Raw genomic sequence first — 14477 nt, forward strand, 5'->3', positions numbered from 1 at the left:
AAAGTTTGTAATAAACCCTTCAGTCCACTACAGAATATGACTGTCAAGTTTTGCTTCACCTATGTGAAAAATAAGATGCATTTAGGTTCAGCCACCACATGGTTCTACTTAGTCCTGGTTAACGAAATCTTTAATTTTTTTTTTTTTTTCAAAAAATTCAAGTCGCTTTCTCACAGACTTGCATCCTGCTCTTCTGGGTGAAAGTCCTGTGTTTGATCTATCCAACCCCGTTTTCCTACCCCTTACTCAGACTTGGTCAAATGACCTCCATCACAGGACCGCTGTCTTCGGACCCTGATCATACACGCGAGCACTTTTCATGCCTTGGCGAAGCAAAACGTCACTCTGACAGTATCTTTTGGTAGTCAGCCAGGTTTTACACACTTTGGCATGATACCAGGCTGAATCATTTCCCATTGACCAGAAAACAGCACTGACATTGTTACACAACCACAAAATACAAAATCCTGTGCAGAAGTTACATCTTTGAAAGCTCTTTTTCATATTGTTCTTGCCAACAGAGAACTGAGCTGGAAAATGGAGCCAAGATGTAAGTTTCTATTTTGAATCACTCCTGACACATGCATTTCAGACTGATACTACGACTTGTATGTTTTATGTGAGTTAAATAATGAGGTGTCAGAAAGCAAAACAAGTACTCCTCCATCGTGATGTGATACAGCTTTATTTCAAAGGACAAGTCAGCCCAGCAGTCATCCTCAGATCACACAGTACTTCCCTTCCAGAGTGCAGGCTTTGAACACAAAACTGTAGCTCATCATATGGTCTATACAAAATGAATTACAAAAGGAGAAAGTGAAAAAAAAAGCAACAGAAAATGGCCTCGGAGCTCATCCCCTCAAACTCTGCCCGTCTCTAGGCCGCACGGGCCATGAAGCCTAAAACTCTAGCTGTACTGTAGTGTTTTAGCATTGCACTAACATTAGCATTGGCACTTAGTCGAGGCAGAAAGAACGGGAGGACAGAGAAGGGGACAGAAAATGGAGACTAAGGGGAAGTTTCTCTGATGGTGGGAAGACCCTGGTGAGCAAAATCAGTGATTCTGAAACAAGTAACAAAAACAACGAAAAAAAAGTTGTCGCTCCTTTATGAACAAGCCTCAGTACAAACTATAGGCACATTCATCGATGCTACAATATTCACATGCATAGGGTGTAACAGTGCGGAGGCAGATGTTCTATAGAGATGCCACAAAACCTCAGACACTGATATTTATCTTGTTTCTTGCACTTCTGCTTCCACTGCTTATAAAAACTCACTGAATGTGCTTTTGTGGGGGATAAAAATACAGATTAAAACTAGCCAGAATATGTTTGTGTCCATCGGTCTGCTCTGCTGCATTGAATGCAGCAGTTTTTGCATGTTGACATCTGGTTTGATGGTTTAAAACAGAAACCAGGGCAGGAAAGGCACTTCAAAGTGTGGATGTCCCTTCGATTTCCTGGCGGTTTTGTCGTAAGCCTTAAAAAATGAAGAAGGTCAGCTGGTTGACTCTGTAAAGCTTTGAGTCCTCTGAGTGACCAAAGGGGACTCTGAAAGAGACGAAGATGACGAAGATGACGGGCGCACAGTTAGTGGCTGTTGGAAGCAGAGTAAACTAAAAGAAGTTAAGGGTTAACCAGATCAGACAGTTGAATAAATAAATAAAGGACTGAGTCAGCAAAAACTTACAAAGAAAAAAAAGATTTTCCGTTCTGTGTGGCTTGGCTTTAGCCCTCAATGGAGACCTCTGGAACAATGTGTCCATTCAACGCTGCCTCCACTGACATCTCCTGAACAGCAAACAACACAATCAGGTAAACACGAATAACATTCAGCGAATTAGTGTTTCTATTTGATTTACCTTTTTATTTCTATTTTATATACTTTTTGTTGTTTAAAATTCAATTTGATCTGTTCTTATTTCTGTCCTTGTATTGCTGCGATAAAGGCTCGTTTTGAATAATATGATGTGCATTTGAAGAAAAGCCTCTTTTCTTCAATTCCATTTACCACTGAGCTGAGCTGCACAGACTCGACAGCGAGCTGCATCTGACATGGCATGTCACAGATTTCTGACTTGGGCTCTTCTGACAGGATATCCACACACGTCAGCTCGGCAGCAGTATCCTGTGAAGGAGAGGAGAGAGGAGCTTTTTACAAGAAGGAAGCCCCATGATTTGGTGAAGTAACACATGAAGACGAATTTCATTAGTTTAATATATACGATACAAAGCTACAGTATAAATGAGTTTGAGGACAGCAGCTTACAATGACCATTTTCTCTGCTGGTGCAGCGACAGGCTCAGGCTCAGCAGGAGTCACATCTATGGATTCTGTTGCTGCTGCGCTCAGGGTGTCGATCATGGCCACAGTTTCCTAAAGGCCGCAGAGGGAAGAGTACGTTAGAAAAAAAACTGACTGAGAATGGTCATACAAATTGAGATTTAAAAAAAAAAACATGGCCTGAATCACAGTAAATAAAATCCTTCAGCTCATTTCATTTAACAGTCGGAACTGTTGAAAATTAGCATGATTATATTGTTGATTTGATCAAGTCAAAGAAATAGAAATTCACATTATTGACTACTGTATGCAAACTTGCTAACGTAGGAACAGTGGTTGCACAACCTCAGAAACAAGCCACAACAACAACAAGCCATGTATCACAGTTCGCTCCGGCACTCAAACAAATAGCACTCCACCTGATGTTTGTGAGAAAAACAGATGTTGCTTATTAAATATATTAAACCTGTAATGTCTGGTGATACATTTCTGTTTGTGTAGTCCTCACCTGCTGGATAACAGCAGCAGACTCAGCGATGGCAACCTCTACTGCTGAGACAGATTCTGTGACGACAAAGTCATCAACCAGCGTGTCAGCGATGGCCTGGGAGGCAGGAGAACAAGATGAGAGAGGGAAACCTTCCACACAATGAGCATTTAAAGTAAGAGAACAGCATAACCCACACAGTTATGACCTGAGGATGATCTATTTGATTATCAAAGCACAGTCATCAAAATGTTCACATAACAATCAGGATGAAACTGAATGGAGAAACTTTAGTTTTTACCTCTTTGGTTTCGGTGATGGGGGCTTCAGGCTCAGGGATGGTGTCTGGCACCTGGTGAGACAACATGTACTAACATGTCAGGATTTTGCAACATATGCAGAGAATATTATCTTACAAAAGCTACAAGACAATCCAAAACAAAAGTAATAGGTGAAAAGTAGTAAACATTTTCTCAACCACATCAAAATGGGGAAAGAAAAACAATACTCACCACTGGGATTTCCACAGATTGGACAGGAGCCTCCTGATGTAAACAAAACAAATAACAGGACACAATATGATATTAGTCTTTTGGGAAAAATACAATCTACATGACACAACATGGCAGAAACCACTGAGGCTCCATTCTGATGAAAAAAACCAACCTCCACAACAGTTTAAGGCATATTCTGAACACAAACAACAAACCATCATACAACAAAAATGGAAAGATGGAAGAACGTAAAAAGAAAGAAGAGGAAAGTATTTTTTATCAGGTGGCACCTTTGTGATTGTAAACGGCTCAGCAGGGACTTCAGGTGCTTCTTCTTCAGCCAACACTTCTACTTCACCCTCATCTTCCTCCTCGGTTGGAGCTGCGGGATTGACGGCTGCTTCAGTCACTTGTTCGGGCTCAGGTATCTCCGTGATAACCTCCACCACTGATTCAACGACCGTCTCGACTGCTGCAGGTTCTGCTTCAGCAGAAACGTCTTCACCACAAAGCACTTCGACCACTGTTTCCTCAGCGGCTTCTGTGACGGGCTCTGGTACGACGACATCTTCTGTGACGGCCACCTCCACCTCCACCTCAGTCACTGTGTCTTCCTCCGCTATGACCTCAGCTTCCACTTTAGTCTCTGGCTCACAGACGTCAAGCGTCTGCACATGCAAAATCAACATGGCACACATTAAAGAGCCATGCAACACGCAACTAAAGGAGAAAAACTTTGCCCGTGGGAATACTGAGTGGTAAAGTTTTTCTCCCTGGATGAAAATACAATGTTACATGACACAATTGCACGTAATTAACATGCATGAACAAAACAAAAATAATGATATAACTACAACATCAAGCCATGTCTTACCTGTTCAGTCTCTGTCGTTATGATTGTGGTGTCAGCGGTCTGAATCTGAAGAGTGACAAATCAAACATTTAAATAACGCATGACAAAACGACTGGATTGATCAATAACAGACAGATAAAGAATAAAAAGGACGCACAACTTAAAGCACAGTCTCCAACCCGTAGACTTACTTGGACGGTCCACCCAGATATATTTGGCGATCCATTTCAGCCTTTTTTATCTATTTATTTTTCTAACCTGTCTGAGAGAACGACACTATCAATGCAATTGATTAATGAGTGGACAATCGTCCCTCACTGTCTTTCACCTGACTCTGTTCTGCACCGTGTCAGTACAGCAGAGATTAAGCTCCACCTTTCATGAAACACACAGAGATCAGAGAACAGAAACGCAGCAGAGTCTCACACTGAGCTGGAAAGAATCTGCTCATAAATTAGGTAAATAACATAAATACAATATGTTTTCACATTTCACACAGGGTCCACTAGGTTCTGATTTAGACATGTGTCTCTTTCAGGAGGTGCAGAGGGTCTCAGTTAAAGGGGAAACACTGGATTTTCTTTGTTAAATCTGATATTAGAACACTTCATCGGACAATTTTCAAATCAGTTTAGCCACATATAAGTTGTGTGCACAGCTGTGTAATTAGAGATACAGAGATACCCCCCCCCCTCCAATTGAAAATATAAAAAAATGCATACAAAAAAGCATTTAAGCTGTTGTGATACAAGATGTGTATGAAAAGTATCAGTTTGTTATTGTTCACATAAAAGAAGCTTATTCAGCTGGTTTTGGTGAAGCTCAGCTATGTGACTAAACATGAGAAGGTCTCGGACACTTTTATTTTGTCAAAGAAGCTTTCAGAGGAAAAAAGGTTAGAGACCTCTGGCTCTTTTAATGATGACTTTTAATTCCATGGTTTTTCAGTTTTGTTTTTGCTGGGATTCTAATTGTTGCTTTCATGGCATTTGTTGTAGTTATACGACATCAAAGCCAAGATTATCTGCAGGTTTAGGTTGTGTTGATTCTCTTTAGGTGAGTGATGAACATCAGTGAGATCATTTATGTACCGAGTTTTTTGTAGATCAGTAAAAATCTGGACTCTTCTTTTGTTTTCTCACGAAAAGATCTGCCAGATCGGCTGTCAGATTGTGATCTGATTTGTGCGTTGTATAAGAGAAGGAGGCCTGAGGCAAAGCGTGGCAGTTATTCATAAGGTGTGAAGCTGAAGTCACAGGAACTCTCAACAAGTTTCTATTGAAAGGGTTGTCTCTTGTCCAGTTACTGCTGCTGTGAACTTATAAAAACATGTGTGGAAACTTTGTCAATCTTTTGGAATGCCATCATTTCCACAACACAACTACATACACATAAATGTGTTACCATGAAGTATTAAATTAGTACTCACTGAATGCATCCTACTATCCTTTTTTTAAAGAGCGAATTTGACAACTAACTAGCAGGACCCGTTATATTTGTTTGCTTTATTTGTCTTAAAAGAGCAAGACAACTGTTTTTTGTGGTGTTTGATTTTTTTTTTAGTCGTTCTTTAGCTGAAAGATGTTCCTAGAAAAACCTGTAGTTTAACCCGCATGTCTGCAAGATACAATACTGTACGACAAATGTTTGGCTACTGTTAATCCCTCCTGGCAGAAAATAATGTGGTTCTGTGCTGCCTCTTCCAGGTATTTTAAGTTGTCTCTGCAATAAACTCTTCTCAAAAATCAAAGCTGGTCTCACTTGTGAAGTGTCATGTTGAGTTACGCTCTTCTCATGTTCAATCACACCCGTGTAGTCTGCCTCTGGCTCATACCACAAAGATATATTGGCAAATCATGCTCAGTAATGTTCAGTTAAAGAGGTTGTGTGTGTATAACAAAAGACGTTTGTTTGTTTTACCTGAGTCTCAGCAGGAGCTGCCACTGGAGCCTCAGCTGGGGGTATGACCTGTGAAGGAAAGAGTTAATTCACAAGTCAGCAAAATGATCATTAAGAGGTATTTCATGTAATAAAACAGAGTGGAGTTGGTGAAAAAGTACATCTTATTAAAAAAAAGGCACTCTGGGACACATTAACCAGTATATCAGGCATTGCCTCATCGTTGCACAGCTATTATTCTGTTTTGTGACTTTAGAAAAGTCAAGCTCTAGGAGGGACACACACGCACACACTCTCTCACACACACACACACACACACACACACACACACACACACACACACACACACACACACACACACACAGCAGTCCTAAAAATGTGCCCAGAGCAAAATGATCTTCTACATAAGTGTTTGTCAGCAGAACTGTAGCTGCAAAGGCCCTGAGGCATTGAACAGTTAAACCTCAGTCTGAGTCTGAGCAGGTTTTCTGTGTCCAAATATGGGAGTGTTTGCCAAAATTAGAAAAGATTTCAGATCATAAATTTGGGCTTGCAGTGTACACAAACACGAACAGCACACACACACACACACACACACACACACACACACACACACACACACACACACACACACACACACACACATACACACACACACATACACACACACACACACACACACACACTCACACACTGCTTATGTTATATGCCTTGTGTGTGAGCTGTAGCTGTGGCTGGGCAGAAGGGGAGGAACGTTGTACATCTTACAGGAATGTTACAGCCAATTGCATAATGGGAAGCTGTCCCGCCCTCCTCTCTCCCCCTTGGGGTGATCCAACTCAGATTCTCAAAACTTACTCACATCATTAAATCTGTATTTGCCATTCAGTCCTCTCTCCACGAAACCCACAAATTTAAAACTCCCACATCTTTAATTGCATCGTTTAATTATGTAATCAGCATTGAAGGTGGCGCAAGCTGACACTGGAGAGAGAAATTTAAGTGTTTACCCTGCTGAGGCATCTTTGAGAAAAAGATCACATTATTATAGGTAGTTTAATGTTCAGATAACGATAGAAGTCACCCACATTTCCTTTCTGATTTACTGTTGGCTCACTGGGCAGCTGGCAGTAGCCTAAATAGCCACTGGCGGCACCCGCTGTGCAGTCAAGTGTGTTGAGCCATAGTGGCAATCACAGGGAGCAGCTCATAAATATTACAAATCTTCATAATCTGACGGTAAATTATTTAGCTTGTGCCAGTTCTTCTTCGATGTAGGACAAGTCTGGTGCGTGAAGCCTGCTTCTACCAGTCAGGAACGGGTCAGTCATTCATTGGCCTAAAAATCCATCTATTTAGTTTGAACATTTAAAAGACGGTTCACCTCCACCTCCTTCTCTGTGCTGTGCTGCTCAGTGGTGAGGAATTTACTTCTGAACAAAGGCCAAGCGGACAAACACGCACGTATAGTTCAGAAGGGTAAATATATACTCCAGCTATAGCCTCGGGAGAGATGGTATATAGGGGAGAGAGAGGGGGAGGGAAGGAAAGCGGGAGAGAGGTGGGCTGTGAGCCTTTCCTTTGCTTGGCAGTACAACACACACACACACACACACACACACACACACACACACACACACACACACACACACACACACACACACACACACACACACACACACACACACATAAGTGTGGCTACACAGTATACAGTATACACCCCCTGCAGTTTGTCCCAGTAACAGAACCAAACTGATCTGCACAGATCCAGCTTCATCCGTTCCACAAGAAGACAAAATCAACACAAACTAAAAGCTGATCTCAGAGCAGTTACTTTTAACACTTGGAATTTAACCCAAAGAACTGCACACAGTGTACTTTTAATACAATAAACTCTGTGTTTACACCAACCTAATGCTCACACATAACACATTACAAAGACTATCCCAATTTTGCAAGTTAGCTACAAAATGTATCACAAAGAAGAAAAGCTTTATGCAACATAAAATAGCAGCAGTCAAATAGATTCCAGACTAATATTAAAACAGAGAAGGGGGTGTTTTGCCTTTTCTCCGTCCAAATAAAGCTCCATAGTGTTTCAGAAAACAAACCTACAAAACTTGCCAGGAAATGAGGGGAGGGCTGCATATGTGTGAATGTGTGTGTCTGTGTGTGGAGGAAGCCTGAACACTGGGAGAGGAGGGTTGGGGGTCCTCACGTGCTCGCCACAAGCTGCTAAGTTTTTCCAACTAAATCCCCAAAATGTTCCAATTTGCTTTGCTTTTATTTTGGCTATCATGAAAAAAAGAAAATATGCTCATTAATCATTTGGAGACGTCATTTGCTGTAATTTTCTTTGTGAGCAAACTGAAAGCAGATGAACCCCACGACGTGCCTTCAGTAGAGGTTTGTCATGGACTTTAAAAAGGTTGTGACAGCTGTCTGTGTAAGCTCCTCTTCGATGCTCAAATACCAAAGGCTAAACTACACAAATATACACTTCAACAGGCAGATGTACACCCCCTCCCCCCTAACCTCCCAACATAGAACTAAATATTCCACCTTCTCCCAACCCTGTCTCCACCCAGCACCCCCAGCAAAGAACCAATGATAGAAGGACAACATATTCAGTAGATGAACAAGTGCACGTGCTGAGCGCACAAGCTAATAAAGGCTCATGGGCTGCCAGAGGGCAGGAAGAGAGAGGAGGGGGAGGTAGAGAAAGCAGAAGGAGTCGGGGCAGAAGAGGGGGGGGGGGATGGAGAAATGAGAGACAGGGAGGAAGTGGTGGGAGGGATGTAAGGGTGCCGAGGGAGCGCAGATTTACAAGGGAAAAATGGGGTAAGGGACAAAACGGGAGGAGTGGAAGGCTGCACGAGCACAGGGGGGAGGCAAGCTGGTACAAAATGTTCAGCCTCACCGGGAGCTGCACCCACCATCACTTCAGGCAACAACAACAACAACAAAAAAACTCACTCAGCAGGTTTGTAGATTGGGTGGTGGGTTTATACTCACCTGAGTGTCCGTAGCGACAACCAGAAGCGGTGGGGCCTCTTGTTGGCCCCAAAGCCAGCTGAACACGAGCCCCATTTATGCCTGCTCTGATTCTACCATCTATCAGCAGACTGCTTTTTTGCCGATTTGGCCGCAAGTGTAAAAATTGGCTGCGAGCTAAGTTTGATAAAGCTCTACAGAAGAGCATGCAAAGATTTTCTAAATTTAGAAAAGTTTAGAAAACAAAAGCAGGTAAAAATGTACTTGCACCATGAATAGTATATAAACTCTACAGTATGTATATGGAGCCACGGTCACCGCTGACAAATTTTCAGATTTTGCAAAATTGCGTGACTGTCTGCACCTTCAGTTTCTGTGCATCCGAGCTGAATCTTTCACATCTGCAAGCAGTGAAGGAACAGAGAAAAAAGGAAGGAAAGAAATAAGGAAAAAGAGAAGGGGGTGGTGTGGTAGATGGGAGGGATGGGGAGAGGGAGGAGGAGGAGGGAGGTAGAGGCGAAGGGATGGAGGGGGGGGTGGATACTGCCACGGCATAAAACTGCATAATGATGGGCAGCCCATCTCCTATAGAAACTTCTTTATGGGTCCTGTATAGCTCAGTGGGTAGAGCGTAAGTCTTGAAGGTTAGAGGTTACAATCCGAACCTCAAACACAAAGTGACACACAAGAGAACTGGACATGATGACCCGAGGAATACTGGAGCACAGCGGAGCACTGAGTGCTCCTCTGGGGCACATGCACACAGACAAACACACGTGAGCACATGCATGTACACCATATGTGCTCATGGCTCAGTTATTGGAAGACAAGACCATGAATGCAGTGTGTATGCTCCCTGAGTTCAAACACACAGATTTACATGTATGTGCAGTTTACTGGCTGAAACAGAACATTCTGTTCCCGGAGCGTGAGCATGACGACTGCATGTCACAGAGCACATGTGAGCAGCGTTTTTCAACATGCAAATTCAAATGTAAGGATTTGAAAGGTAAAACACAGTTAGGAAACTGATATTATTTACAAGTAAAAAGTGCAGTATAAATGAAGCACTCCGACTATAAAAAGTAAACTGCTAAAAGCCATGTTTTTGCATAAGTAAAACAGAGGAAAGATTTTTAACTCTATTCATTAACCTCACTGACTCAAAACCAACTTTAAATGATAGAAAAAAGTTGCATATTTAAATATGGTAAGTGTGGACAACCTTTTCTTACAGCACAATAATAAAATGAAAACAATTCAGTCAAACATCCTGATTACTATATTTTCAAAAACAAACTCCCCATCTGTCTTATCTCATCAGCCTATTCATACAGAATTAGAGTTCAAACATATACAGCTACAGCACGTTTCAATGTAGATGATAATGTATAATGAAAAAGCTGTGCCCAGTCCTACACTGATGGCTTCAATGTCTCCACCTCTTTGCTAAAAGGAACATGTTGTTCTCTGTGCTTCACAACCTCCACCAAACCCCCTCCTTTCTCCCATAAGGAACCAGCCACAGCAAATACCATTTGAGTTATACTATTGAAACTGGTGGCTGAAAAAAAAAAAAAAACTCCCACTGTCAAACTATATACAGAAACAGCCAATAGAAAGTGTCTCTTTCCTGCAAACTGTATGCTAAAAGGAACACAGTGAAGTTTATTTAAAATTTGCTAAATGCTCATAAGGAACCAGCTTGATGACAGTTTTATAATAAGGCTCCAATGATTTGGTCAAGTCTGAATCAGAATTTTGAACTGACAATTTTACACCAAACACGTTTCACAGCAACATTCAACATGCACAGTCGGTAATTAAAAAAGTTTTCTTACCTCAGTTATTGGTTCTGTTTCGGGAATGATAGGTTCGACCTCCTGTACTACAGCAGCTTCAGCCGTAGGGGGCTCCACTGAGGGAGTCTCAACAACGGGTGGAGTCTCAACAACGGGTGGAGTTTCAACAACTGGTGGAGTCTCAACAACGGGTGGAGTTTCAACAACGGGTGGAGTTTCAACAACGGGTGGAATCTCAACAACTGGTGGAGTCTCAACAACGGGTGGAGTTTCAACAACTGGTGGAGTTTCAACAACTGGTGCTTCCTCAGCGACAGGTGCTGGGACTTCAACTTCAACCTCTGCTGGAGTCTGTTCCAAAATCACAGGCTCAGGTTCTGGTGCCTTTACCTCAACTGGGATGGGCTCTGCGACAGGTTCTTTCACCATTGGTTTTGGTTCTACTTTGGGCGTCTCCACAATGGGGACAGCGACAGGAACGGCCTGTGGGACCTTGGCTGGCGCTCGTGCTGGTGCTGGAGCTTTAGCCGCTTTCTTTGGGATTGCTGTAGGGGGCGCACTCACTGCGATCCCGGGGCTGGCTTTGACCGGCGGGTTGGCTGCATGTTGCTCTTCAAGCGCTCTCCTCTGGGCCTGCTGCAAGGAGGGAAAGACCCACAAACATCTGGGTTAATGATGCATGTCTTGTCATTAGAGTGGGAGGAAATAGTGAAGTTTCTATTGATGCATTGATTTATTTTTGCATGTTAATTGGTACAATTAGTAATTTAGCTAAAAGAGGTGTGAAACTTTATCTCTCCACATGAATATTATGTGGGTGCTTACAAACCAAAGTGACAATTAGTTTGCAGTGGCTTCAAAGAGGTGCTGAATATATAAAACAAACTGCTAAAAGGATGAAGTTCAAATACAAAAAGCAGGTACGCAAATAAAGTTTTAGTGGTCTGAACACTGAGGCCCTTATTGTGTTTGGATACTGATGTTGTTGCTCGTCTGTGGTTCATTGTGGCACACTTGTGTCCGCAGGAATACCAGGCATGCCATCCCAGCCAGGTCTAACGTGTTTTTCAGCTCTTGACAAAACCCCCTCGGGCTTTTAATGGAGGTTTTAGGAGAGCCGACCGCTGCAGGGAGGGGGCAACTGGGAGTGGGCCCAGCAAAGCAAGTTAGATAATGGGAGCTAATTACTTGAATCAGAGCGGTCGTGACAGGTCTGGTGAAGCGGGAATGGAAACCATGCGAGTCAGCAGCACTGATGGGCGCCCCGCAGGCCAGACAGTGGGCCTAATCACATCATAATCAGGTTATAATCAGGTTACAATCACTCCCCGAAAATGCTTTTGTTAGGCCGACAGGCAGTTTGGCATTCGCAGCGTTGGACCGGTGCTGTAAGCCAACAGAGCGTGTGTGTGTAAGTGCGTACGTCAATGCCTGTCCAGCTAGCCATCATCAAAACAACCCCTCCTTTATCTGTGCCTGTAAACCCATGATACCTAATTAAAACCTCAAATGAATCAAAGTTATTGAATGTGTTCTTCAGGCTGTAGGAAGTAGAGAAACACACACATACAAAAGCGTGTGTGGCCAAAGAGGAGCACTGAGCTCGATGTCTTCAAGTGCCCAGCGGTTCCTTCCTGGGCTCTGATATCTCAAGAGGGGACCGGCGATAACACGGAGCTGAAAATGACCTCAGGGGCCATTTTTATCTGCCGGTCACTGGCTGAGAGAATGAGAGCAATTGTGCAGACTCCAATCTGGCAAAACTAATGCAAGACATTCCTCCAGTCAACGCATTACCAAATACAGTTGTGTGGTGTTGAGAGCCACAGACTGGCCAGCCCGCCAGAGGCTTAAGGATGGGGGTGGTGGGCTGGATGCCACAAGAAGCCCATACCGAGAAGTGTTGTCTGAGCTGGAGGGCTGAGTTTCGAGTGGTGAAGCAAGTGATCTGTTTTTAAAAGTGAAAATGTAAAATAAAGAGTCGTTTGAATCATTGTTACTGGAAAAGAATGAGCAGCGTTGGGGGATGGAGTAACCTTTGCCCTTTAGGGAACTGGAGCTCCTGTGTTACTTTCTCACTCATCACCCCCCCCCCCCACCCCCCCCCCTCCCATCTCTGCCACACCCTCTCCTTCTCAGTAGGGCACTGAATGTTGAAAAGTCAAATTTCTTCTCGTTATCTAAGAGGAATGGGGAGGGGGCTGGAGTCAGACATGTCAATTATCATGCTTCGTCAGCATATTGAATTATGACAGTAGAAGTGTATTATGAGGGAAGACACGATGCATTATGTGCCGTATTGTGCTGTACTTTGTATTATAATTCTGGGCACAAATCTAAAATAATTTTTATATACTTTAGAAAGTGGCCTTTTACACTTTTAAACACAACAAATGACGGAAATGTGCAAAAGTGGAATCGCCATCCAACCATTGTAGACCGAGCGCGCCGAGAACGCGCATGGCGCGCTGAGGAAGTAAAGAATTTCTTTATGTCTTTTTTGTTCACCTTTAAGGGGAGCAAGAAGCATCTGGAGTGTCGTGATACTAAAATTTGCCAGTGTAATTTTGACACTGTCTGTTTAGGTGCATTTCTGGTGCCGCTTTCTATCTTTGCGAGATTTTACGCACGGAGCGTGGCACACTCCTCCCAACTGAGCAAGGACAAAGTGTGTGCAGTCAAATAAGTACTGAAGTGAAATCAACGTAAACCGAGGTGCCAGTAAAAACATCTTTCTCACACCCTTCAGCTGATTTAAGTTCACGTTTCATCACAGATACAAACATCAATTTTGCATCAGTATAATTAGCGGTATTTGTATTTTATGTAGAGGTTAATTGAACAAAAAAAATATGATTATTCTTTTGGGAAAAGGGGGGGGTGAATAGAGCACTGGGTTAAAAGAATCACGAGCACTAACTGGCACTTTGGATATGATCATGATGAGAATAAACACCAAGTGCAAAAAAGTACGCCTGCCACCACTTACCACCCTCCTCATGCGACGCCTGTTCTTCTTCCTCTTGCTGGGCATTTTGGTGCGTGCTGGTGGAAACAAGAAAAGACCGGAGAAAATGAAAAAAGCAGCGAGGCAGAGCGAACAAAGTGGATGTTTATAAAGCCTCTGGTCTTTCTGTTACCTTTGCATCGGACCTATAGGAGCACTGGGATGAAAGACGGGGGCGTGGAGAGGCAGGGAGCGAGAGACACCCCACCTAACACACGTGCACGTGCACGACAGCTCAGTCAGATGGCTGTATCGGAGTTGGGCTACCTACTGACTGGATGGTGGGTTACGTTATGTAACCACTCCATCAAAGCAAAGAGAAGAGGTCCGTGGGTTTTTGCAGAGTGCCACACCCCCTTTCCTGGATTTGTTAGGAACACTTTTCGACGCACATGACGACCACGCTGCATATGCGCTGGTGCTTCTCTACATTTTCTTCTCCACTTTTTTCTTCTTTGATATTTTTGAGGAGTAGATTTTGTAACACTTAAAACTGCATGTTTGAGACACTGTATGTTTGTATGAAGACAACGCACATGCCACTCTTGCAGAGAAAACAGTGTGCACATCTGTCAACTTTTTTATGAAGTCATTAAATTCATGAAGCCAAAGAAAAGATTTCATTGTATTTGTTTCACACAGAGAATAAAGAAAA

The 14477-nt window shown here is 43.0% G+C and overlaps 1 protein-coding gene across 1 annotated transcript; it reads right to left on the minus strand.

The window, feature by feature from the left end:
• Positions 1-666: 666 nt before the first annotated feature.
• LOC138191983 (calphotin) lies at positions 667-14054 on the minus strand. The gene is made up of 13 exons (XM_069139104.1): positions 13956-14054; positions 13805-13860; positions 10855-11451; positions 6041-6088; positions 4142-4186; positions 3558-3935; positions 3286-3318; positions 3075-3125; positions 2795-2890; positions 2272-2379; positions 2014-2130; positions 1693-1793; positions 667-1553 (listed from the first exon to the last, which is right to left on the minus strand). Exons 2-12 carry the CDS (start codon positions 13847-13849, stop codon positions 1731-1733), a joined length of 1581 nt encoding a protein of 526 aa, XP_068995205.1. The 5' UTR covers positions 13850-13860; positions 13956-14054; the 3' UTR covers positions 667-1553; positions 1693-1730.
• Between the last annotated feature and the right edge of the window lie 423 nt (positions 14055-14477).

This window comes from Embiotoca jacksoni, unplaced genomic scaffold (genome assembly GCF_022577435.1).
Source record: "Embiotoca jacksoni isolate LCO1_2020_lvr unplaced genomic scaffold, fEmbJac1.0.p SCAF_8, whole genome shotgun sequence".
NCBI classification, from domain to species: Eukaryota; Metazoa; Chordata; class Actinopteri; family Embiotocidae; genus Embiotoca; species Embiotoca jacksoni.

Coding starts and splice junctions, on each gene's coding strand:
- LOC138191983 (XM_069139104.1), bottom strand. CDS start 13,849: ATGCCCAGCAAGAGGAAGAAGAACAGGCGTCGCATGAGGAGGGTG. Junction 3,319..3,557: donor AGCCGTTTACAATCACAAAG/GTGCCACCTGAT, acceptor TGTTTACATCAG/GAGGCTCCTGTCCAATCTGT. Junction 2,891..3,074: donor CCATCACCGAAACCAAAGAG/GTAAAAACTAAA, acceptor CCTGCCTCCCAG/GCCATCGCTGACACGCTGGT.